This window comes from Salmo salar, chromosome 07 (genome assembly GCF_965601325.2).
Source record: "Salmo salar chromosome 07, fSalSal1, whole genome shotgun sequence".
In the NCBI taxonomy this organism is placed as follows: domain Eukaryota; kingdom Metazoa; phylum Chordata; class Actinopteri; order Salmoniformes; family Salmonidae; genus Salmo; species Salmo salar.
In genome coordinates this window covers 14211986-14237500 of record NC_138297.1, presented here as the reverse complement: position 1 = coordinate 14237500, position 25515 = coordinate 14211986, and the positions used below count along the sequence as shown (strand labels likewise).

At 44.1% G+C, this 25515-nt stretch overlaps 1 protein-coding gene across 11 annotated transcripts in view; it reads left to right on the top strand.

Moving 5' to 3' along the window:
• Nucleotides 1–25515, top strand: part of LOC106608569 (actin-binding LIM protein 2) — a 113339-nt gene that overhangs the window by 19595 nt on the left and 68229 nt on the right. For 2 of the 11 annotated variants that reach the window (XM_082977360.1, XM_082977358.1), the window contains exon 1: nt 8434–9058. The exons of 1 other annotated variant lie outside the window; for it this stretch is intronic. In XM_082977360.1, coding sequence (XP_082833486.1) covers nt 9043–9058 — 16 coding nt within the window. In that variant the 5' untranslated portion in view covers nt 8434–9042. Of the gene's footprint in view, nt 1–8433; nt 9059–25515 lie in introns of those variants that run through there. 8 more of the 11 variants (XM_082977363.1, XM_082977357.1, XM_082977361.1 and 5 more) reach the window with 5 other exon arrangements.

Below are 25515 nucleotides of genomic sequence, written 5' to 3'. Positions count from 1 at the left end.
TACTCACCCCTCTCCACATCCCTCTCTACTCACCCCTCTACACTCACCCCTCTACACATCCCTCTCTACTCACCCCTCTCCACTCCCCCCTCTACACATCCCTCTCTACTCACCCCTCTCCACTCCCCCCTCCCCACTCACCCCTCTCCACATCCCTCTCTACTCACCCCTCTCCACTCCCCCCTCCCCCCTCCCCCCTCACCCCTCTCCACATCCCTCTCTACTCACCCCTCTCCACTCCCCCCTCCCCACTCACCCCTCTCCACATCCCTCTCTACTCACCCCTCTCCACATCCCTCTCTACTCACCCCTCTCTACTCACCGCTCCCCACTCACCCTCTCCACATCCCTCTCCACATCCCTCTCCGCTCACCCCTGTCCGCTCACCCCTCCCCACTCACCCCTCTCCACATCCCTCTCCACTCACCCCTCTCCACATCCCTCTCCACTCATCCCTCTCCACTCACCTCTCCCCACTCACCCCTCTCCACATCCCTCTCTACTCACCCCTCTCCACTCACCCCTCTTCACATCCCTCTCCACTCACCCCTCTCCACATCCCTCTCTACTCAGCCCTCTCCACTCACCCCTCTCCACATCCCTCTCCACTCACCCCTCTCCACTCACCCCTCTCCACATCCCTCTCTACTCACCCCTCTCCACTCCCCCCTCCCCACTCACCCCTCTCCACATCCCTCTCTACTCACCCCTCTCCACTCCCCCCTCCCCACTCACCCCTCTCCACATCCCTCTCCACTCACCACTCTCCACATCCCTCCCCACTCACCACTCTCCACATCCCTCTCTACTCATCGCTCCCCACTCACCCCTCTCCACATCCCTCCCCACTCACCCCTCTCAACATCCCTCTCTACTCACCGCTCCCCACTCACCACTCTCCACATCCCTCCCCACTCACCCCTCTCCACATCCCTCTCTACTCACCGCTCCCCACTCACCCCTCTCCACATCCCTCCCGACTCACCCCTCTCCACATCCCTCCCCACTCACCCCTCTCCACATCCCTCTCTACTCACCGCTCCCCACTCACCCCTCTCCACATCCCTCTCCACATCCCTCTCCACTCACCCCTCTCCACATCCCTCTCTCCTCACCCCTCTCCACATCCCTCTCCATATCCCTCTCCGCTCACCCCTCTCCGCTCACCCCTCTCCACTCACCCCTCCCCACTCACCCCTCTCCACATCCCTCTCCACTCACCCCTCTCCACTCACCCCTCTCCACTCACCCCTCTCCACATCCCTCTCTACTCACCCCTCCCCACTCACCCCTCTCCACATCCCTCTCCACTCACCCCTCTCCACATCCCTCTCCACATCCCTCTCCACTCACCCCTCTCCACATCCCTCTCCACTCACCCCTCTCCACTCACACACAGTTTCGCACACCACACACACTGTCACACACCCCCTCTCTCTTGAGAACTGGAGATCACATTACGTGTGTGTTTGGTCCCCCTTGTGGGATTGGTACTCATCCATCCCCTGTCCCCCGGCCCCCATCCTCCGTCCCCTGTCCCCCGTCCTCCGTCCCCCATCCCCCATCTTGTCCCCCATCCCCCGTCCTCCGTCCCCCATCCCCCATCCCAGTATCCCTAAATCCCAACATTCTCATGAGTTATATGGGGATAAATCACTGCCTGGATCCTTTGAAGTGGTTTTTTTATGATAATTGGTCACGCCTGTCACATTTTAAGACCTTGGTTTTCATGCATTCCATCATTAACAGTACGTTTTATAACCCCAGAGGCCCAGTGTGCCGTGTGAATTACCCCAGTGGGAAAGCACTGATTAATCCTGCGCGGGATTTTGCATCCTAATCAGCTGAGGTTACAGTAGGAATACGAGTTACATTTTAGAGGTCAAGGTGAAGGGTTCTCTGCTCTTAGTGAACAATCCTCCAATTGTATGGCATTCTAAGAATGACTCCATAGTAACGCTGTGTTCTTTCCATCTTCCTCTTCCTGCTCTATATGTACTCTACAGCTCATTCTCTTATACACAATGCAGCTCTTTCCTCTTTCTAGTTAGGCTGCCACCCGTTCTTTCACTTCCTGCTCCTCCTCTTCCTGCTCTCTATACAGCTCCCTCCCTCCCTCCTTCCCTCCTTCCCTCTCTTTTTCAGGTTATATTCACTATGGTAACTAATCACCCAGTATCTGCCCAGCAGATCCAGGAAACGATATATCCCTCTCCCTCTCTCCCTCTTCCACTCTCTCCCTCTCTCCATCTTCCACTCTCTCCCTCTCTCCCTCTCTCCCTCTCTTCCTCTCCCTCTCTTCCTCTCTCTCTCTCTCTCCCTCTCTCTCTCTCTCTCTCTCCCTCTCTCCCTCTCTCCCTCTCTCTCTCTCTCTCCCTCTCCCATGCTAACAAACTATGTTCAGGATGACTGATTAGTCTGACAACAGCCTTCTGCAGCCTCCACAAATCTGTCTGAACCCCTGAAACTACTCTGAGTATAGAGAGAGATAGGGGAGGAAAAGAGAGGGGGGAGAACAGAGGGGAGGAAAAGAGAGGGGAGGAGAACAGAGGGGAGGAGAGAGAGAGAGGAGAAGATGGGGAAAGAGAGAGAGAGAGGAGAAGATGGGGAAAAAGAGAGACACTAACCACATTTCCATCCACAGTTTTTATGGGAGTAAAGTCATAGCATATAAAATAAATCACCAAAGCTGTGATGGAAACAGGAAGTTTATTTTTTTATTTTTTATGCTGACATATAATTTGTTTGTTCGGCATGGTGGGATTTTTTTGGTGTCTGTAAAATTAATTATGTGAGAAATTGCGGTGGAAACGCCTTTATGAACAAAAATGGATATAATGACCATCATATTGAAGTAAAGTTGGAGTCACACGATGATATGGCCTGTGGTCCTCCCACTACCACTCAGGAAACCATGCTGTTTATTAGGCTACATATGAAATCAGTTATGATGAGGAATTCCAAGGTGAGGAGCTTGATGCTGCTTTCTAATAAATATCCAGGGTCTTATTCTGGTGACGTGAGGATTGATGCTTGACTGCCGTTTGGCAAATCAAAATATTCTCCCTCATCCATAATAATGTCATCGTGTAGACTAGCTACCCGCACCGTGTCTGCCAGCTGTTGGCTACGGCGCACACGTCGACACCAGACTAGTCTATTCAACACAGCACTTTTTGTGACAGAACTAGCGGTAGAGATGATAATGCCATGGAAACACATTGAACATTCCATTTTTATTCGGTAACATGAAAACTTCAGTGAGAAAGTACATTTTGTGTGCACTAGGTCATCACACACTGATTTCTATCTGCAACAAGTCCGTTTGGTGGAAACACACCACTGGTGGGGAAATGTGCATCTTTCTAGAATATTCGCATGAAATTCCTCTGCAACAAACTCTTTACTTCTTTGTGTCCAGCAGCATCTTTCATCTATTTAGAAAAGGGATGGGCAACTCCAGTCCTCGGGGGCCTGATTGGTCACACTTTTCCCCCAGCACCAGCTAACACACCTGGCTCCAATAATCACCTAATCCTGATCGTCAGTTTAGAATGTAATTAGTTTAATCAGCTGTTAGGTAGGGATGGGAGGAAGCATGACATCACCCCATCCCAGAGGACTGGAGTGGACCATTCCTGATGTAGACCAGGGCTGCCCAATCCTGGTGCTGGAGGGCCGAAACACTTCTGGTTTTAATTCTCTCCTTCAAATCAGAGACTAATTCAGACCTGGGACACCAGGTGACTGCAATTAACTACCAGGTAGAAACAAAACCCAGATGTGTTTCGGCTGTCCAGGACCAGGATTGGGCAGCCCTGATTTAGAATCTGAGAAAAGGATTTGAATACTCAAAAACTGAGAGGACCTTTGTATTGTAATGTAATGTATTGTAATGTAATGTATTGTAATGTATTGTAATGTAATGTATTGTATTGTAATGTAATGTATTGTATTGTATTGTAATGTATTGTAATGTAATGTATTGTAATGTATTGTATTGTATTGTATTGTAATGTATTGTAATGTAATGTATTGTAATGTATTGTAATGTAATGTATTGTAATGTATTGTAATGTAATGTATTGTATTGTATTGTATTGTATTGTAATGTATTGTAATGTAATGTAATGTAATGTATTGTATTGTATTGTAATGTAATGTAATGTATTGTAATGTATTGTATTGTAATGTATTGTAATGTAATGTATTGTAATGTATTGTAATGTATTGTAATGTAATGTATTGTATTGTATTGTATTGTATTGTATTGTAATGTATTGTATTGTATTGTATTGTATTGTAATGTATTGTAATGTATTGTAATGTAATGTATTGTAATGTAATGTAATGTAATGTATTGTATTGTATTGTAATGTATTGTAATGTAATGTATTGTAATGTAATGTATTGTAATGTAATGTATTGTATTGTATTGTAATGTAATGTAATGTATTGTAATGTAATGTATTGTAATGTAATGTATTGTAATGTATTGTAATGTAATGTATTGTAATGTATTGTAATGTATTGTATTGTATTGTAATGTATTGTAATGTAATGTATTGTAATGTATTGTAATGTATTGTATTGTATTGTATTGTAATGTAATGTATTGTATTGTATTGTATTGTATTGTATTGTATTGTAATGTAATGTAATGTATTGTAATGTATTGTATTGTATTGTAATGTAATGTATTGTAATGTATTGTAATGTAATGTATTGTAATGTAATGTATTGTAATGTATTGTATTGTATTGTAATGTAATGTATTGTAATGTAATGTAATGTATTGTATTGTATTGTAATGTAATGTATTGTATTGTATTGTAATGTAATCTATTGTAATGTATTGTAATGTATTGTAATGTATTGTAATGTAATGTATTGTATTGTATTGTAATGTAATGTATTGTATTGTAATGTAATGTATTGTAATGTATTGTAATGTAATGTAATGTAATGTAAGGTAGCCTAGTGGTTAGAGCATTGGGCTAGTAACCGGAAGGTTGCTGGATCGAATCCCCGAGCTGACAAGGTAAAAATCAGGCAGTTAACCCACTGTTTCCCGGGCGCCGAAGACATGGATGTCGATTAAGGCAGCCCCCCGCACCTCTGATTCAGAGGGGTTGGGTTAAATGCGGAAGATACATTCAGTTGGACAACTGACTAGGTATCCCCCTTTCCCTAATGTTATGTATTGTAATGGGATGCTAATACTCTCTCTGGTCAGAAATACAGGCTGGAATTTGATTGTTGCTTTTTAACTACCTCCAACTCTCCCAGCAGTCCTACAAAGGTGTCCTTCAGGTGTCCATTTCTGGTACTGCTGTATATGGATGTTATTGGAAGATTTTCAAATCGAAGCAGACCAGACGCTGGACAACATTATTGTCATTGAGTCTGAGGTAACTCTGTATCGGTTGAGGGCCAAAATGCTTGTATTTTACTGAAATAGTACAGCATAACAAACACAAAGTCCTTGTAGAATATGGTCAAAGTACACATCAGAGACATTTTCATATCATGTTTGTCGTTATCAGGCTTTTTTAAAATCAGCCTTTAGTCATGTTATAAATGTCTTGGTTGATGAGGTATGTCATGGGAGAGCCCCGAGTGGCGCAGCGTTCTAAGGCACTGCATCTCATTGATAGAGGCGTTACTACAGACCCTGGTTCGATTCTAGGGTATATCGCAACCGGCCGTGATAGGGAGTCCCATAGGGCGGTGCACAATTGGCCCGGCATCGTTAGGGTTTGGCCGGGGTAGGCCGTCCTTGTAAATAATAATTTGTTCTTAACTGACTTGTCTATTTAAATAAAGGTTCAGTAACCCTAACATGGTGTCTGCTGAGTCACACAGAAGACTAGAATGAAAGGTTTACATCGTCTCCACTCTCAGGAACAACACTTGGATCCCCTCCTCTCCGTCATAGAGCCATCTCAGCACCACAATGACAGAGGGAGACAGAGAGATTCTTGGGAGATTATTAGTGCTGTATAGCAGATCATGAATTAGCTCGTTAGTTATTTCACCTACAGAAATAATCAATAGGATAAATATATAACTCAAATGATTCAAATGCTTTTCTGTACTACAGTACTGGAATGTGAGAACCTGGCCCTTTAAGGTCCTTGAGTCAGAACATGTTATGATCATCGGTGTGTGAATGACTGGACTCCAGCCCAATGAGATGACATGGTTAGGGTTGTGGGAGTAGCCATCGTCGTACTGTAGAGGCCTGCTAGAAGGGTCTGATCCAATAGAATGATAGATTGATCTGCAGAGCTCTCTGCACGTTGATGTTCTGTTACCTCTAGTGCAGTTCAGGTTGTTGATGAAGGACCTCTATGTTGAGGGATGGGTTGTATTTGTAAATGTTGTACATGTGTATGACCTATTTATGTAAGTGCAGGGCTCCTTTGAAGAAGAGGCCTTGGTCTCAATGAGATTTAAATAATCAAAAATAGCATCAATAGCTTTAGGTGTGGTGTGTGTGTGTGTGTGTGTGTGTGTGTGTGTGTGTGTGTGTGTGTGTGTGTGTGTGTGTGTGTGTGTGTGTGTGTGTGTGTGTGTGTGTGTGTTTGCCCTACTATCCCCACACAAGTTGGATGTATGATAACCCTCTTATCACCTCTCATCTCAGTATTCTAGGTTTTATATGTCATTCAAGCATTGCCAACTTTATTGCTTCAATGTGGTCTACAGGTTGCACCCATACGTGTGGCTTGATGACAACCAAATGTGCTCCATGTTATGCCACTGCAAGGCAGTGTTGTGTACTTGCTGTTGCTGTTCCCATCTGCCCCTAGCATTGTGATGTAGTTTGATTATTGCCGTATTGCAGATAGCAGATGGAGATGAGATGACTATGACTCTCCTGGATCATGTGATCCTCTTCAGTTTGATGAATAGCTTCCTGGAGCTCTGAATACAAAAGCATCACAAGCAAACCTTTAGATGACCTACATATGACCTTGATACAGATACACCTTGAATGTGTGATGAATTATGTAATTCATTTGCTAGCCTTGCTCTTGCATCACTCACTGTTTCCTATTTTCTGACACGAGAGAGGGTAGCCTACACATTTTCATCTCTCTCTCTCTGTGTCTCTATCTCTCTCTTTCTTTCTCTCTCTGTGTCTCTATCTCTCTCTTTCTTTCTCTCTCTGTGTCTCTGTGTCTATCTCTCTCTCTTTCTTGCTCTCTGTCTCTCTCTCTGTGTGTCTCTATCTCTCTCTTTCTTTCTCTCTCTCTCTCTGTGTCTCTGTCTATCTCTCTCTCTTTCTTTCTCTCTCTCTCTCTGTCTCTCTCTTTCTTTCTCTCTGTCTCTCTCTCTCTGTGTCTCTATCCCTCTCTTTCTTTCTCTCTCTGTGTCTCTGTGTCTATCTCTCTCTCTCTTTCTCTCTCTTTCTTTCTCTCTCTCTGTCTCTCTCTCTCTGTCTCTTTCTTGCTCTCTGTCTCTCTCTCTCTGTGTCTGTCTCTCTCTCTCTTTCTCTCTTTCTTTCTCTCTCTCTGTGTCTCTCTCTTTCTCTCTTTCTGTCTCTCTCTCTTTCGCTCTCTTTCTTTCTCTCTTTCTGTCTCTCATTCTGTCTCTCTCTCTTTCTGTCTCTCTCTGTCTCTCTCTGTCTCTGTCTCTCCTGAAAGGCTGACCACTGTATTGCAGTACAGTGATAGAAGTTTATTAAAGGAACTTTGCAACAATTTAACAAGACTCAAACAAGGCGGCTCAGATTCGCATTCCCCAAATAACAGGCTTGGAAGCGTTTCACTTAGAAATTGTTCGTCAGTATGTTGGTAGATGTCAGTGGAAAGGAATGTGCGAAGTTTGAGGGTTGAACGTTATACCAAGACAGAGCGTGAATAATACATTGGCTGTTGAAGTGCACCGTCCTTCATCTTGTCACAGTCCAGTCCTTGGGAAGCGAGAGAGAGACTATTTCAGACAGACAGACCGCTAGACAGGCAGGCAGAGAGCGAGCGATAACGTTGTCCTTTTAAATCACCTGAGGTATTTTAATGAAATAACCCGGATGAAGTTTGGCGTTTAATAAATGTATCCTCCGTCTTATTATCATTATTCATATTCCAGACTTTCATTACTGGCAACTTCTTTTCATGTGTGACCTTCAGAATGGATCGCTGATGATAAAATATGAGCTATTCCCCTAACCACTGGCCACCCAGACAGACACATGTAGCTGATAAAATAGGTCTGTGCTGGGATTCGCTGTGTGATACAGTTATGCTGCTATAATAAGAAGCTCTGATAACCAGAGATAATGACGCTAACTGTCCCTCTCCACTCCGGACCCCTTTATTCTCATTTCCCGGCATTCAGATGCCCTTTCCTTGAGTATCCCGTGTACTGCTACTGCAGGCTCTTTAATTATTGACAACACAAAGAGAGGGGAAAAGTACTAGCTAGTGCTCTCATAACATTCATTTTGCAACGTGTTTTCCTCTCACATAGTGTGCATTTGCTCAAAAGGAAGTATAACGCGTCAGTTTTATCAAGGATATTACACATTTTATTCATTTATGCCAGGTTTGATGTTGTTATTTTTTGCAAAGCTTCGTTTTTGGCGTGTTCTCATGTGGAAGGGACCTGCGTGTGCGTACGAGAAGGTGTATCCATTATGCGCGCCTCTGTGCGGTGGTCTGGTGCGGTAAACGCCCTGTGAGAGATTTCTGAGAGGTGGTGTCATCTTTTAGGGCCAGAAGATAAATAGAAAGCTGCAATCACTTAACTATAACTCAGCCTGAGCTGCTTGTAAGCTACCCGAAAGAGGCGTTCGGGAATCATATGACCTGCTGCCGTTCATTCCAAAGATACCGGAAAGAGCGCTCGCTCCCGCTGCTTTTGCGCTCTTTCAAACCACACTCTTCGGAAAGGGATACATTTGGAGGATGTACAACACCGCAGAACAACAGAAAGAAGTTGAATATTAGGATAAGAAATACTGCTCTTTATTTGTAACGGATATATATATATATATATATATTACAGTTGAGAAGGGACACTGATAGAGCAAAAATGCCGGAGGAAAAAGGTAATGTCGTTTCGTTTTCTGCTTCAAAACGTATGTTTACTTTGTAGAGAGCATGAGTCGGTAATGGGACAAAGACGCTTCTCGATGGGCAGTAGACTGTAGCCTTAAGCGCAGTGTGCGTCGACTTGGTTCATTGACTTGTATTTGTACAGATAAGATCTGCTTGTGCGGTATTCTGCCCAATAACACACAGAATCTCGTAGGGCTACTTTTAAAGACAAATATAGTTAATTCCATAATTTGATATAATTACATAATTGTCATATACTGAATACAAGCAGTGTTATGTTTTTGTATTATGTAATCCCAATGAAATTGACATTAGCCCAGTTTTCTAATAACATCTCAGTGTATGCCTAATAATGTGCCAGAATGACATGCTGAAACACTCCATAAAGTCCAAGTCAGGCAGCACTGTCCTTTTGGGCTCCTGCCTGACTGACAGAAGACGCCTGCTTGGCAGGCCATTCGGGCATGGAACCAATGACAGACGGCCAATCTGTCTCAAATTGGAAAATAATCTGCTATTTTGTAATGTGTGTACTTGACCGTATACATACACATGCATTGGTGTGTATGTGTTTTAGCAGCATTATGCACAGTGGGTTTCTGTAACAGATGTCTTGACACCTTCTGCCCATGTCCTCCTTCTCTGATATTATGTAGTGACACATTGGGACTCCAAACAGTCTCAGCAAATAGAAAAGCATCTTCCCAGCAGTGTCTGCCACGCTGGTACCTTCAGAGGGACAGCTATATGGACATGCTTTAAATGGACAGTTGGTGTGGACACTCAGTAAGATCACAATGGGAACGACGCTCGGCTTTGAAAGCTATTCTGTTTGGGATGGATAGGCGACACCTACGCAGCCGCTGATGCGCGCGCGCACACACACACACACACACACACACACACACACACACACACACACACACACACAAAGGCAGTGTATCCAGGCTGGCTGTGATGTAATGGTTAGCTAGCTCTAGCAGTCACAGTGACGCCCTTCATTCCTCCTGTAAACAAACCCTGCTGTCTGTCCGTCAGTCATGCGTGAGGAACAGACGAGCCTGCATCCCTCCTCCCTGTTGGTCACTTCTTTTGACTCCCTTCCCAAAGTGCATCTCTAAACTTTTAAATGTCCACGTCTTAACATCCTCTCTTTCTGCAAGTATGGATCTGAAAATGCAGCATCAGGGAAAGCATTATGTTGGACTCACACTGAGGCTTTGCTTTCATCTGTCCTGTTCTTTCATCAGAGGAGATGAATGAAAGCAGCACCTCCAACTAAGGTACATGAGTTAGGAGCCAACCGAAGTAGAGAGGAGATTCACATTCTTGGAGGACAATGGAAGTAAATAAAAAATATTCTCTATTGTCACCAGTAGTACTTGTACTTAATGATGTGCACTTAAAACAATTACCCAGAGGCTGAAGGAAACATGACACGTACTTACTGATGTACCTTAAAACAATTACCCAGAGGCTAAAGAAACATGACACGTACTTACACTGATGTACCTTAAAACAATTACCCAGAGGCTGAAGGAAACATGACGCGTACTTACTGATGTACCTTAAAACAATTACGCAGAGGCTGAAGGAAACATGACGCGTACTTACACTGATGTACCTTAAAACAATTAGCCAGAGGCTGAAGGAAACATGACGCGTACTTACTGATGTACCTTAAAACAATTACGCAGAGGCTGAAGGAAACATGACGCGTACTTACACTGATGTACCTTAAAACAATTACCCAGAGGCTGAAGGAAACATGACGCGTACTTACTGATGTACCTTAAAACAATTACCCAGAGGCTGAAGGAAACATGACGCGTACTTACACTGATGTACCTTAAAACAAATACCCAGAGGCTGAAGGAAACATGACGCGTACTTACAGTGATGTACCTTAAAACAATTACCCAGAGGCTGAAGGAAACATGACGCGTACTTACACTGATGTACCTTAAAACAATTACCCAGAGGCTGAAGGAAACATGACGCGTACTTACTGATGTACCTTAAAACAATTACCCAGAGGCTGAAGGAAACATGACGCGTACTTACTGATGTACCTTAAAACAATTACGCAGAGGCTGAAGGAAACATGACGCGTACTTACAGTGATGTACCTTAAAACAATTACCCAGAGGCTGAAGGAAACATGACGCGTACTTACACTGATGTACCTTAAAACAATTACCCAGAGGCTGAAGGAAACATGACGCGTACTTACTGATGTACCTTAAAACAATTACCCAGAGGCTGAAGGAAACATGACGCGTACTTACTGATGTACCTTAAAACAATTACGCAGAGGCTGAAGGAAACATGACGCGTACTTACAGTGATGTACCTTAAAACAATTACCCAGAGGCTGAAGGAAACATGACGCGTACTTACACTGATGTACCTTAAAACAATTACCCAGAGGCTGAAGGAAACATGACGCGTACTTACACTGATGTACCTTAAAACAATTACGCAGAGGCTGAAGGAAACATGACGCGTACTTACTGATGTACCTTAAAACAATTACCCAGAGGCTGAAGGAAACATGACGCGTACTTACTGATGTACCTTAAAACAATTACGCAGTCATATTCTTTAGGTGTTAAACCTGCCTGTCATATGCCACGCAAAGGTTATTCTGAATGTTTATTCTGGGTTTTGTTGTTCAGGTATACAAACAGTTAGCACAAACATAGGCCTCTCTCCCTCTCTCCCCCTCTCTCTCTCCCTCTCTCTCTCCCTCTCTCTTTCCCCCCCTCTCCCCCTCTCTCTCTCCCCCTCTCTATCTCTCTCCTTCTCTCCCCCTCTCTCTCTCTGTCTATCTCTATCTCTCTCTGTCTATCTCTATCTCTCTCTGTCTCTCTCTCTCTCCCCCTCTCTCTCTCTGTCTATCTCTCTGTCTATCTCTATCTCTCTCTGTCTATCTCTATCTCTCTCGGTCTCTCTCTCTCTCCCCCTCTCTCTCTCCCCCTCTCTCTCTCCCCCTCTCTCTCTCTGTCTATCTCTCTCTCTTTCTCTCTCTCTCAGTAATCAAAAGTAGGTGTGTGCCCAGCCAGGCATCTCATATTCAATAAATAGTCTTTCTCTTTGCATTGGGTTTTTCTCGCCCTCCTTTCCCCTCCGTCTCGCTCTCTCTCTCTCTCTCTCTCTCTCTCTCTCTCTCTCGCGCTCTCTCTTGTAAACAGTAATCAAAAGTAGATGTGTCTCCCCCCCCCCCCCCCACACACACACACACACACCAATACCATCTCAAGGTCTGTGCTTTGATTTTATGCTGCGTCATGCTGTCTGCTTCGTGGTGTCTACGTCATGGTGTCTGCTTCGTGGTGTCTACGTCATGGTGTCTGCTTCGTGCTGTCTACGTCATGCTGTCTGCGTCGTGCTGTCTACGTCATGCTGTCTGCGTCGTGCTGTCTACGTCATGCTGTCTGCGTCGTGCTGTCTACGTCATGGTGTCTGCTTCGTGCTGTCTACGTCATGGTGTCTGCTTCGTGCTGTCTACGTCATGGTGTCTGCGTCGTGCTGTCTACGTCATGGTGTCTGCGTCGTGCTGTCTACGTCATGGTGTCTGCGTCGTGCTGTCTACGTCATGCTGTCTGCGTCGTGCTGTCTACGTCATGGTGTCTGCGTCGTGCTGTCTACGTCATGATGTCTGCGTCGTGCTGTCTACGTCATGGTGTCTGCTTCGTGCTGTCTACGTCATGCTGTCTGCATCGTGCTGTCTACGTCATGGTGTCTGCTTCGTGCTGTCTACGTCATGGTGTCTGCTTCGTGCTGTCTACGTCATGCTGTCTGCGTCGTTCTGTCTACGTCATGCTGTCTGCGTCGTGCTGTCTACGTCATGGTGTCTGCTTCGTGCTGTCTACGTCATGGTGTCTGCTTCGTGCTGTCTACGTCATGCTGTCTGCTTCGTGCTGTCTACGTCATGGTGTCTGCTTCGTGCTGTCTACGTCATGGTGTCTGCTTCGTGCTGTCTACGTCATGCTGTCTGCTTCGTGCTGTCTACGTCATGGTGTCTGCATCGTGCTGTCTACGTCATGCTGTCTGCTTCGTGCTGTCTGCGTCATGGTGTCTGCGTCGTGCTGTCTACGTCATGGTGTCTGCTTCGTGCTGTCTACGTCATGCTGTCTGCTTCGTGCTGTCTACGTCATGGTGTCTGCTTCGTGCTGTCTACGTCATGGTGTCTGCTTCGTGCTGTCTACGTCATGGTGTCTGCTTCGTGCTGTCTACGTCATGGTGTCTGCTTCGTGCTGTCTACGTCGTGCTGTCTACGTCATGGTGTCTGCTTCGTGCTGTCTACGTCATGGTGTCTGCGTCGTGCTGTCTACGTCATGCTGTCTACGTCATGGTGTCTGCTTCGTGCTGTCTACGTCATGGTGTCTGCTTCGTGCTGTCTACGTCGTGCTGTCTACGTCATGGTGTCTGCTTCGTGCTGTCTACGTCATGGTGTCTGCGTCGTGCTGTCTACGTCATGGTGTCTGCTTCGTGCTGTCTACGTCATGCTGTCTGCTTCGTGCTGTCTACGTCATGGTGTCTGCTTCGTGCTGTCTACGTCATGCTGTCTACGTCATGGTGTCTGCTTCGTGCTGTCTACGTCATGGTGTCTGCTTCGTGCTGTCTACGTCATGGTGTCTGCTTCGTGCTGTCTACGTCATGCTGTCTGCTTCGTGCTGTCTACGTCATGCTGTCTGCGTCGTGCTGTCTACGTCATGGTGTCTGCTTCGTGCTGTCTACGTCATGGTGTCTGCTTCGTGCTGTCTACGTCATGGTGTCTGCGTCGTGCTGTCTACGTCATGGTGTCTGCTTCGTGCTGTCTACGTCATGCTGTCTGCTTCGTGCTGTCTACGTCATGGTGTCTGCTTCGTGCTGTCTACGTCATGGTGTCTGCTTCGTGCTGTCTACGTCATGGTGTCTGCTTCGTGCTGTCTACGTCATGCTGTCTGCTTCGTGCTGTCTACGTCATGGTGTCTGCTTCGTGCTGTCTACGTCATGGTGTCTGCTTCGTGCTGTCTACGTCATGGTGTCTGCGTCGTGCTGTCTACGTCATGGTGTCTGCTTCGTGCTGTCTACGTCATGGTGTCTGCTTCGTGCTGTCTACGTCATGGTGTCTGCTTCGTGCTGTCTACGTCATGGTGTCTGCTTCGTGCTGTCTACGTCATGGTGTCTGCTTCGTGCTGTCTACGTCATGGTGTCTGCGTCGTGCTGTCTACGTCATGGTGTCTGCTTCGTGCTGTCTAAGTCATGGTGTCTGCGTCGTGGTGTCTACGTCATGGTGTCTGCTTCGTGCTGTCTACGTCATGCTGTCTGCTTCGTGCTGTCTACGTCATGGTGTCTGCTTCGTGCTGTCTACGTCATGGTGTCTGCGTCGTGGTGTCTACGTCATGGTGTCTGCGCCGTGGTGTCTACGTCATGCTGTCTGCTTCGTGCTGTCTACGTCATGGTGTCTGCGTCGCGGTGTCTGCGTCGCGGTGTCTGCGTCGCGGTGTCTGCGTCGCGGTGTCTGCGTGGCGGTGTCTGCGTGGCGGTGTCTGCATGGCGGTGTCTGCGTCATGGTGTCTGCGTCATCGGTATCTGCGTCGCGCTGTCTGCGTCGCGCTGTCTGCGTCTGCGTCGCGCTGTCTGCGTCTGCGTCGCGGTGTCTGCGTCGCGGTGTCTGCGTCACGGTTTCTGCGTCACGGTGTCTGCGTCACGGTGTCTGCTGTGTGATCAGGTCACATGGTTCCTTTTATTACCCACGCCAAGACGAGCATCACTTCTCCTCTTCTCTCATCCTCCGTTCCTCTTCTGACCTTTGCCTTTGTCCTAGCCGGCGCCATACTGTTATACACTGTTATAACTGACTTCATACACACTGTTATAACCTCTATCTTACATTCAACTGACTTCATACACACTGTTATAACCTCTACCTTACATTCAACTGACTTCATACACACTGTTATAGCCTCTACCTTACATTCAACTGACTTCATACACACTGTTATAACCTCTACCTTACATTCAACTGACTTAATACACACTGTTATAACCTCTACCTTACATTCAACTGACTTCATACACACTGTTATAGCCTCTACCTTACATTCAACTGACTTCATACACACTGTTATAACCTCTACCTTACATTCAACTGACTTCATACACACTGTTATAACCTCTACCTTACATTCAACTGACTTCATACACACTGTTATAACATCTACCTTACATTCAACTGACTTCATACACACTGTTATAACCTCTACCTTACATTCAACTGACTTCATACACACTGTTATAACCTCTACCTTACATTCAACTGACTTCATACACACTGTTATAGCCTCTACCTTACATTCAACTGACTTCATACACACTGTTATAACCTCTACCTTACATTCAACTGACTTCATACACACTGTTATAACCTCTACCTTACATTCAACTGACTTCATACACACTGTTATAGCCTTTACCTTACATTCAACTGACTTCATACACACTGTTATAACCTCTATCTTACATTCAACTTACTTCATACACACTGTTATAACCTCTACCTTACATTCAACTGACTTCATACACACTTCAGAATGTCATGGCTGCACAATTTGCCACTGAAGTGAAATTGCTGAGTAACGGTCTCATGTATTAGTAACACACAGTCTAGAGGCTGACACATAGCTTATAGGCTGAGTCCCCTTCAACATTGCACTGATCTGAACCCACTGTGCCAAAGCTCTGATATCTCTGTAACACTTTAATGTCGTAAGCCTACTTATACAGTGCTGATTCTGTCACGTCTCAGATGTAAACCACCATTTAAAGAGGTTCCTATTTGAGTGTCGTCCTCAAGTACTGAGCTGCAGCTCTAGCTGTCCTAATCAGTTATATTAACCCTGTTACATGCTCAGTCATGAGAGGGAGTGAGGAAGGAAGAGAGGCAGCTAAAACAATTAAAACCACTGTTCTGAACTAATATTTATACCAAATGTTTTAGGGTCCATACACAGGTCGGCTACATAGAATACAGGTATCTTTATCTACACAATGAGCAAGATAGAATAGGCTACGGCCATGTTACCCTGATGAAGACAGCTTGGTTATTAGGTTATGTTACCCTGATGAAGACAGCTTGGTTATTAGACTATGTTACCCTGATGAAGACAGCTTGGTTATTAGGTTATGTTACCCTGATGAAGACAGCTTGGTTATTAGGCTATGTTACCCTGATGAAGACAGCTTGGTTATTAGACTGTTACCCTGATGAAGACAGCTTGGTTATTAGGTTATGTTACCCTGATGAAGACAGCTTGGTTATTAGGCTATGTTACCCTGATGAAGACAGCTTGGTTATTAGACTATGTTACCCTGATGAAGACAGCTTGGTTATTAGGTTATATTACCCTGATGAAGACAGCTTGGTTATTAGGCTATGTTACCCTGATGAAGACAGCTTGGTTATTAGACTATGTTACCCTGATGAAGACAGCTTGGTTATTAGGTTATGTTACCCTGATGAAGACAGCTTGGTTATTAGGTTATGTTACCCTGATGAAGACAGCTTGGTTATTAGACTATGTTACCCTGATGAAGACAGCTTGGTTATTAGGTTATGTTACCCTGATGAAGACAGCTTGGTTATTAGACTATGTTACCCTGATGAAGACAGCTTGGTTATTAGGTTATGTTACCCTGATGAAGACAGCTTGGTTATTAGGTTATGTTACCCTGATGAAGACAGCTTGGTTATTAGGTTATGTTACCCTGATGAAGACAGCTTGGTTATTAGGTTATGTTACCCTGATGAAGACAGCTTGGTTATTAGGTTATGTTACCCTGATGAAGACAGCTTGGTTATTAGGCTATGTTACCCTGACGAAGACAGCTTGGTTATTAGGCTATGTTACCCTGACGAAGACAGCTTGGTTATTAGGCTGTGTTACCCTGATGAAGACAGCTTGGTTATTAGGCTATGTTACCCTGATGAAGACAGCTTGGTTATTAGACTGTTACCCTGATGAAGACAGCTTGGTTATTAGGCTATGTTACCCTGATGAAGACAGCTTGGTTATTAGGTTATGTTACCCTGATGAAGACAGCTTGGTTATTAGGTTATGTTACCCTGATGAAGACAGCTTGGTTATTAGACTATGGTACCCTGATGAAAACAGCTTGGTTATTAGGCTATGTTACCCTGATGAAGACAGCTTGGTTATTAGACTATATTACCTTCATGAAGACAGCTTGGTTATTAGGCTGTGTTACCCTTATGAAGACAGCTTGGTTATTAGACTGCGTTACCCTGATGAAGACAGCTTGGTTATTAGGCTGTGTTACCCTGATGAAGACAGCTTGGTTATTAGGTTATGTTACCCTGATGAAGACTGCTTGGTTATTAGACTATGTTACCCTGATGAAGACAGCTTGGTTATTAGACTATGTTACCCTGATGAAGACAGCTTGGTTATTAGACTGTTACCCTGACGAAGACAGCTTGGTTATTAGACTGTTACCCTGACGAAGACAGCTTGGTTATTAGGCTATGTTACCCTGATGAAGACAGCTTGGTTATTAGGTTATGTTACCCTGATGAAGACAGCTTGGTTATTAGACTGTTACCCTGACGATGACAGCTTGGTAATTAGGCTGTGTTACCCTGATGAAGACAGCTTGGTTATTAGACTGTTACCCTGACGAAGACAGCTTGGTTATTAGACTGTTACCCTGACGAAGACAGCTTGGTTATTAGGCTATGTTACCCTGATGAAGACAGCTTGGTTATTAGGTTATGTTACCCTGATGAAGACAGCTTGGTTATTAGACTGTTACCCTGACGATGACAGCTTGGTAATTAGGCTGTGTTACCCTGATGAAGACAGCTTGGTTATTAGGTTATGTTACCCTGATGAAGACAGCTTGGTTATTAGACTGTTACCCTGACGAAGACAGCTTGGTTATTAGGCTATGTTACCCTGATGAAGACAGCTTGGTTATTAGACTGTCTTCCCCTGACAAAGACAGCTTGGTTATTAGGTTATGTTACCCTGATGAAGACAGCTTGGTTATTACGCTGTTACCCTGATGAAGACAGCTTGGTTATTAGGCTATGTTACCCTGATGAAGACAGCTTGGTTATTAGACTATGTTACCCTGATGAAGACAGCTTGGTTATTAGGTTATGTTACCCTGATGAAGACAGCTTGGTTATTAGACTATGTTACCCTGATGAAGAGAGCTTGGTTATTAGACTATGTTACCCTGATGAAGACAGCTTGGTTATTAGGCTATGTTACCCTGATGAAGACAGCTTGGTTATTAGGCTATGTTACCCTGATGAAGACAGCTTGGTTATTAGGTTATGTTACCCTGATGAAGACAGCTTGGTTATTAGGCTGTTACCCTGATGAAGACAGCTTGGTTATTAGGCTGTGTTACCCTGATGAAGACAGCTTGGTTATTAGGCTGTGTTACCCTGATGAAGACAGCTTGGTTATTAGACTGTGTTACCCTGACGAAGACAGCTTGGTTATTAGGCTGTTACCCTGATGAAGACAGCTTGGTTATTAGGCTGTGTTACCCTGATGAAGACAGCTTGGTTATTAGGCTATGTTACCCTGATGAAGACAGCTTGGTTATTAGGTTATGTTACCCTGATGAAGACAGCTTGGTTATTAGGTTATGTTACCCTGATGAAGACAGCTTGGTTATTAGGCTGTGTTACCCTGATGAAGACAGCTTGGTTATTAGGCTGTGTTACCCTGATGAAGACAGCTTGGTTATTAGGCTGTGTTACCCTGATGAAGACAGCTTGGTTATTAGGCTGTGTTACCCTGATGAAGACAGCTTGGTTATTAGGTTATGTTACCCTGATGAAGACAGCTTGGTTATTAGACTGTTACCCTGACGATGACAGCTTGGTAATTAGGCTGTGTTACACTGATGAAGACAGCTTGGTTATTAGGTTATGTTACCCTGATGAAGACAGCTTGGTTATTAGACTGTTACCCTGACGAAGACAGCTTGGTTATTAGGCTATGTTACCCTGATGAAGACAGCTTGGTTATTAGACTGTCTTCCCCTGACGAAGACAGCTTGGTTATTAGGTTATGTTACCCTGATGAAGACAGCTTGGTTATTACGCTGTTACCCTGATGAAGACAGCTTGGTTATTAGGCTATGTTACCCTGATGAAGACAGCTTGGTTATTAGACTATGTTACCCTTTTGAAGACTGCTTGGTTATTAGGTTATGTTACCCTGATGAAGACAGCTTGGTTATTAGGCTATGTTACCCTGATGAAGACAGCTTGGTTATTAGGCTATGTTACCCTGACGAAGACAGCTTGGTTATTAGGCCATGTTACCCTGATGAAGACAGCTTGGTTATTAGGCTGTGTTACCCTGATGAAGACAGCTTGGTTATTAGGCTGTGTTACCCTGACGAAGACAGCTTGATTATTAGGCTATGTTACCCTGACGAAGACAGCTTGGTTATTAGGTTATGTTACCCTGATGAAGACAGCTTGGTTATTAGACTATGTTACCCTGATGAAAACAGCTTGGTTATTAGGCTATGTTACCCTGATGAAGACAGCTTGGTTATTAGACTATATTACCCTCATGAAGACAGCTTGGTTATTAGGCTGTGTTACCCTGATGAAGACAGCTTGGTTATTAGGCTATGTTACCCTTATGAAGACAGCTTGGTTATTAGGCTATGTTACCCTTATGAAGACAGCTTGGTTATTAGACTGCGTTACCCTGATGAAGACAGCTTGGTTATTAGGCTATGTTACCCTGATGAAGACAGCTTGGTTATTAGACTGTTACCCTGATGAAGACAGCTTGGTTATTAGGTTATGTTACCCTGATGAAGACAGCTTGGTTATTAGGTTATGTTACCCTGATGAAGACTGCTTGGTTATTAGGCTGTGTTACCCTGATGAAGACAGCTTGGTTATTAGACTGTGTTACCCTGATGAAGACAGCTTGGTTATTAGACTGTTACCCTGACGAAGACAGCTTGGTTATTAGACTGTTACCCTGACGAAGACAGCTTGGTTATTAGGCTATGTTACCCTGATGAAGACAGCTTGGTTATTAGGTTATGTTACCCTGATGAAGACAGCTTGGTTATTAGACTGTTACCCTGACGATGACAGCTTGGTAATTAGGCTGTGTTACCCTGATGAAGACAGCTTGGTTATTAGGCTATGTTACCCTGACGAAGACAGCTTGGTTATTAGGCTGTGTTACCCTGACGAAGACAGCTTGGTTATTAGGCTATGTTACCCTGATGAAGACAGCTTGGTTATTAGGCTATGTTACCCTGATGAAGACAGCTTGGTTATTAGACTGTCTTCCCCTGACAAAGACAGCTTGGTTATTAGGTTATGTTACCCTGATGAAGACAGCTTGGTTATTACGCTGTTACCCTGATGAAGACAGCTTGGTTATTAGGCTATGTTACCCTGATGAAGACAGCTTGGTTATTAGACTATGTTACCCTGATGAAGACAGCTTGGTTATTAGGTTATGTTACCCTGATGAAGACAGCTTGGTTATTAGACTATGTTACCCTGATGAAGAGAGCTTGGTTATTAGACTATGTTACCCTGATGAAGACAGCTTGGTTATTAGGCTATGTTACCCTGATGAAGACAGCTTGGTTATTAGGCTATGTTACCCTGATGAAGACAGCTTGGTTATTAGGTTATGTTACCCTGATGAAGACAGCTTGGTTATTAGGCTGTTACCCTGATGAAGACAGCTTGGTTATTAGGCTGTGTTACCCTGATGAAGACAGCTTGGTTATTAGGCTGTGTTACCCTGATGAAGACAGCTTGGTTATTAGGCTATGTTACCCTGACGAAGACAGCTTGGTTATTAGGCTATGTTACCCTGATGAAGACAGCTTGGTTATTAGGTTATGTTACCCTGATGAAGACAGCTTGGTTATTAAGCTATGTTACCCTGAGGAAGACAGCTTGGTTATTAGGTTATGTTACCCTGATGAAGACAGCTTGGTTATTAGGTTATGTTACCCTGATGAAGACAGCTTGGTTATTAGACTGTGTTACCCTGATGAAGACAGCTTGGTTATTAGACTGTGTTACCCTGACGAAGACAGCTTGGTTATTAGACTGTGTTACCCTGATGAAGACAGCTTGGTTATTAGGTTATGTTACCCTGATGAAGACAGCTTGGTTATTAGACTATGTTACCCTGATGAAGACAGCTTGGTTATTAGGCTATGATACCCTAATGAAGACAGCTTGGTTATTAGACTGTGTTACCCTGATGAAGACAGCTTGGTTATTAGGCTATGTTACCCTGATGAAGACAGCTTGGTTATTAGACTGTTACCCTGATGAAGACAGCTTGGTTATTAGGTTATGTTACCCTGATGAAGACAGCTTGGTTATTAGGTTATGTTACCCTGATGAAGACAGCTTGGTTATTAGGTTATGTTACCCTGATGAAGACAGCTTGGTTATTAGGCTGTTACCCTGATGAAGACAGCTTGGTTATTAGGTTATGTTACCCTGATGAAGACAGCTTGGTTATTAGGTTATATTACCCTGATGAAGACTGCTTGGTTATTAGGCTGTGTTACCCTGATGAAGACAGCTTGGTTATTAGGCTGTGTTACCCTGATGAAGACAGCTTGGTTATTAGACTGTTACCCTGACGAAGGTTAGCTTGGTTATTAGGCTATGTTACGCTGATGAAGACAGCTTGGTTATTAGGTTATGTTACCCTGATGAAGACAGCTTGGTTATTAGGCTGTGTTACCCTGATGAAGACAGCTTGGTTATTAGGTTATGTTACCCTGATGAAGACAGCTTGGTTATTAGACTGTTACTCTGATGAAGACAGCTTGGTTATTAGGTTATGTTACCCTGATGAAGACAGCTTGGTTATTAGACTATGTTACCCTGATGAAGACAGCTTGGTTATTAGGCTATGTTACCCTGATGAAGACAGCTTGGTTATTAGACTGTGTTACCCTGATGAAGACAGCTTGGTTATTAGACTGTTACCCTGATGAAGACAGCTTGGTTATTAGGTTATGTTACCCTGATGAAGACAGCTTGGTTATTAGGCTGTTACCCTGATGAAGACAGCTTGGTTATTAGGTTATGTTACCCTGATGAAGACAGCTTGGTTATTAGGTTATATTACCCTGATGAAGACTGCTTGGTTATTAGGCTGTGTTACCCTGATGAAGACAGCTTGGTTATTAGACTGTTACCCTGACGAAGGTTAGCTTGGTTATTAGGCTATGTTACGCTGATGAAGACAGCTTGGTTATTAGGTTATGTTACCCTGATGAAGACAGCTTGGTTATTAGGCTGTGTTACCCTGATGAAGACAGCTTGGTTATTAGGTTATGTTACCCTGATGAAGACAGCTTGGTTATTAGACTGTTACTCTGATGAAGACAGCTTGGTTATTAGGTTATGTTACCCTGATGAAGACAGCTTGGTTATTAGACTATGTTACCCTGATGAAGACAGCTTGGTTATTAGGCTATGTTACGCCTGATGAAGACAGCTTGGTTATTAGACTGTAGTTACCCTGATGAAGACAGCTTGGTTATTAGACTGTTACCCTGATGAAGACAGCTTGGTTATTAGGTTATGTTACCCTGATGAAGACAGCTTGGTTATTAGACTGTTACCCTGATGAAGACAGCTTGGTTATTAGGTTATGTTACCCTGATGAAGACAGCTTGGTTATTAGACTATGTTACCCTGATGAAGACAGCTTGGTTATTAGGCTATGTTACCCTGATGAAGACAGCTTGGTTATTAGACTGTGTTACCCTGATGAAGACAGCTTGGTTATTAGACTGTTACCCTGACGAAGACTGCTTGGTTATTAGGCTGTGTTACCCTGATGAAGACGGCTTGGTTATTAGGTTATGTTACCCTGACGAAGACAGCTTGGTTATTAGCCTATGTTACCCTGATGAAGACAGCTTGGTTATTAGCCAGTTACCCTGACGAAGACAGCTTGGTTATTAGGCTGTGTTACCCTGATGAAGACAGCTTGGTTATTAGGCCATGTTACACTGATGAAGACAGCTTGGTTATTAGGCTATGTTCAAATCAATTGTTTGATATAGCCCTTCTTACATCAGCTGATATATCAAAGTGCTGTACAGAAACCCAGCCTAAAACCCCAAACAACAATCAATGCAGATGTAGAAGCACGGTGGCTAGGAAAAACTCCCTAGAAAGGCCAAAACCTAGGAAGAAACCTAGAGAGGAACCAGGCTTTGAGGGATGGCCAGTTCTTTTCTGGCTGTGCCGGGTGGAGATTATAACAGAACATGGCCAAGATGTTCAAATGTTCATAAATGACCAGCATGGTCAAATAATAGTAATCACAGTGAACAGGTCAGGGTTCCATATCCACAGGCAGAACAGTTGAGACTGGAGCAGCAGCAAGGCCAGGTGGACTGGGGACAACAAGGATTCATCATGCCAGGTAGTCCTGAGGCATGGTCCTAGGGCTTAGGTCCTCGAGAGAGAGGGAGAAAGAGAGAAAGAGAGAATTAGAGAGAGCATACTTAAATTCACACTGGACACTGGATGAGACAGGAGAAATACTCCAGATATAACAGACTGACCCTAGCCCCCCGACACATAAACTACTGCAGCATAAATACTGGAGGCTGAGACAGGAGAGGTCAGGAGACACTGTGGCCCCACCCTGACAAAGACAGCTTGGTTATTAGGCTATGTTACCCTGACGAAGACAGCTGTCATGGGTGTCGTAAGGATTGGACCAAAACGCAGCGGGTAAAGTGCTCATCTTCTTTCTTTATTAAAGAAAACACTTAAACAAAATAAACTGACGGCGAAAACAGTCCAGTAAGGTGCACAGACTATACTGGAAACAACCACCCACAAAACACAAGAGAAAAACAAACCCAACTAAACATGGCCTCACAATTAGAGACAACGACAACCAGCTGCCTCTAATTGGAGGTCATTGCCAAAAACCCAACATAGAAATAGAAAACTAGATATACACATAGAAATAGAAAATATTGAACATGAACCAAAAACACCGAACCACACAAAACAAACACCCCCTGCCACGCCCTGACCAAACTACAATGACAAATAACCCCTTTTACTGGTCAGGACGTGACAACAGCTTGGTTATTAGGCTATATTACCCTGATGAAGACAGCTTGGTTATTAGGCTATATTACCCTGACGAAGACAGCTTGGTTATTAGGCTATGTTACCCTGACGAAGGACAGCTTGGTTATTCGGCTATGTTACCCTGATGAAGACAGCTTGGTTATTAGACTATGTTACCCTGACGAAGACTGCTTGGTTATTAGGCTGTTACCCTGATGAAGACAGCTTGGTTATTAGGCTATGTTACCCTGATGAAGACAGCTTGGTTATTAGGCTGTTACCCTGATGAAGACAGCTTGGTTATTAGGCTGTGTTACCCTGATGAAGACAGCTTGGTTATTAGGTTATGTTACCCTGATGAAGACAGCTTGGTTATTAGACTATGTTACCCTGATGAAGACAGCTTGGTTATTAGGCTATGTTACCCTGACGAAGACAGCTTGATTATTAGGTTATGTTACCCTGATGAAGACAGCTTGGTTATTAGGTTATGTTACCCTGATGAAGACAGCTTGGTTATTAGACTATGTTACCCTGATGAAGACAGCTTGGTTATTAGGCTATGTTACCCTGATGAAGACAGCTTGGTTATTAGACTGTGTTACCCTGATGAAGACAGCTTGGTTATTAGACTGTTACCCTGACGAAGACTGCTTGGTTATTAGGCTGTGTTACCCTGATGAAGACGGCTTGGTTATTAGGTTATGTTACCCTGATGAAGACAGCTTGGTTATTAGGTTATGTTACCCTGACGAAGACAGCTTGGTTATTAGACTATGTTACCCTGATGAAGACAGCTTGGTTATTAGGCTGTGTTACCCTGACGAAGACAGCTTGGTTATTAGGCTGTGTTACCCTGATGAAGACAGCTTGGTTATTAGGTTATGTTACCCTGATGAAGACTGCTTGGTTATTAGGCTATGTTACCCTGATGAAGACAGCTTGGTTATTAGGCTGTGTTACCCTGATGAAGACAGCTTGGTTATTAGGCTATGTTACCCTGATGAAGACAGCTTGGTTATTAGACTGTGTTACCCTGATGAAGACAGCTTGGTTATTAGGCTATGTTACCCTGATGAAGACAGCTTGGTTATTAGGCTGTGTTACCCTGATGAAGACAGCTTGGTTATTAGACTGTGTTACCCTGACGAAGACAGCTTGGTTATTAGACTGTGTTACCCTGACGAAGACAGCTTGGTTATTAGGCTGTGTTACCCTGATGAAGACAGCTTGGTTATTAGGCTATATTACCCTGATGAAGACAGCTTGGTTATTAGGCTATGTTACCCTGACGAA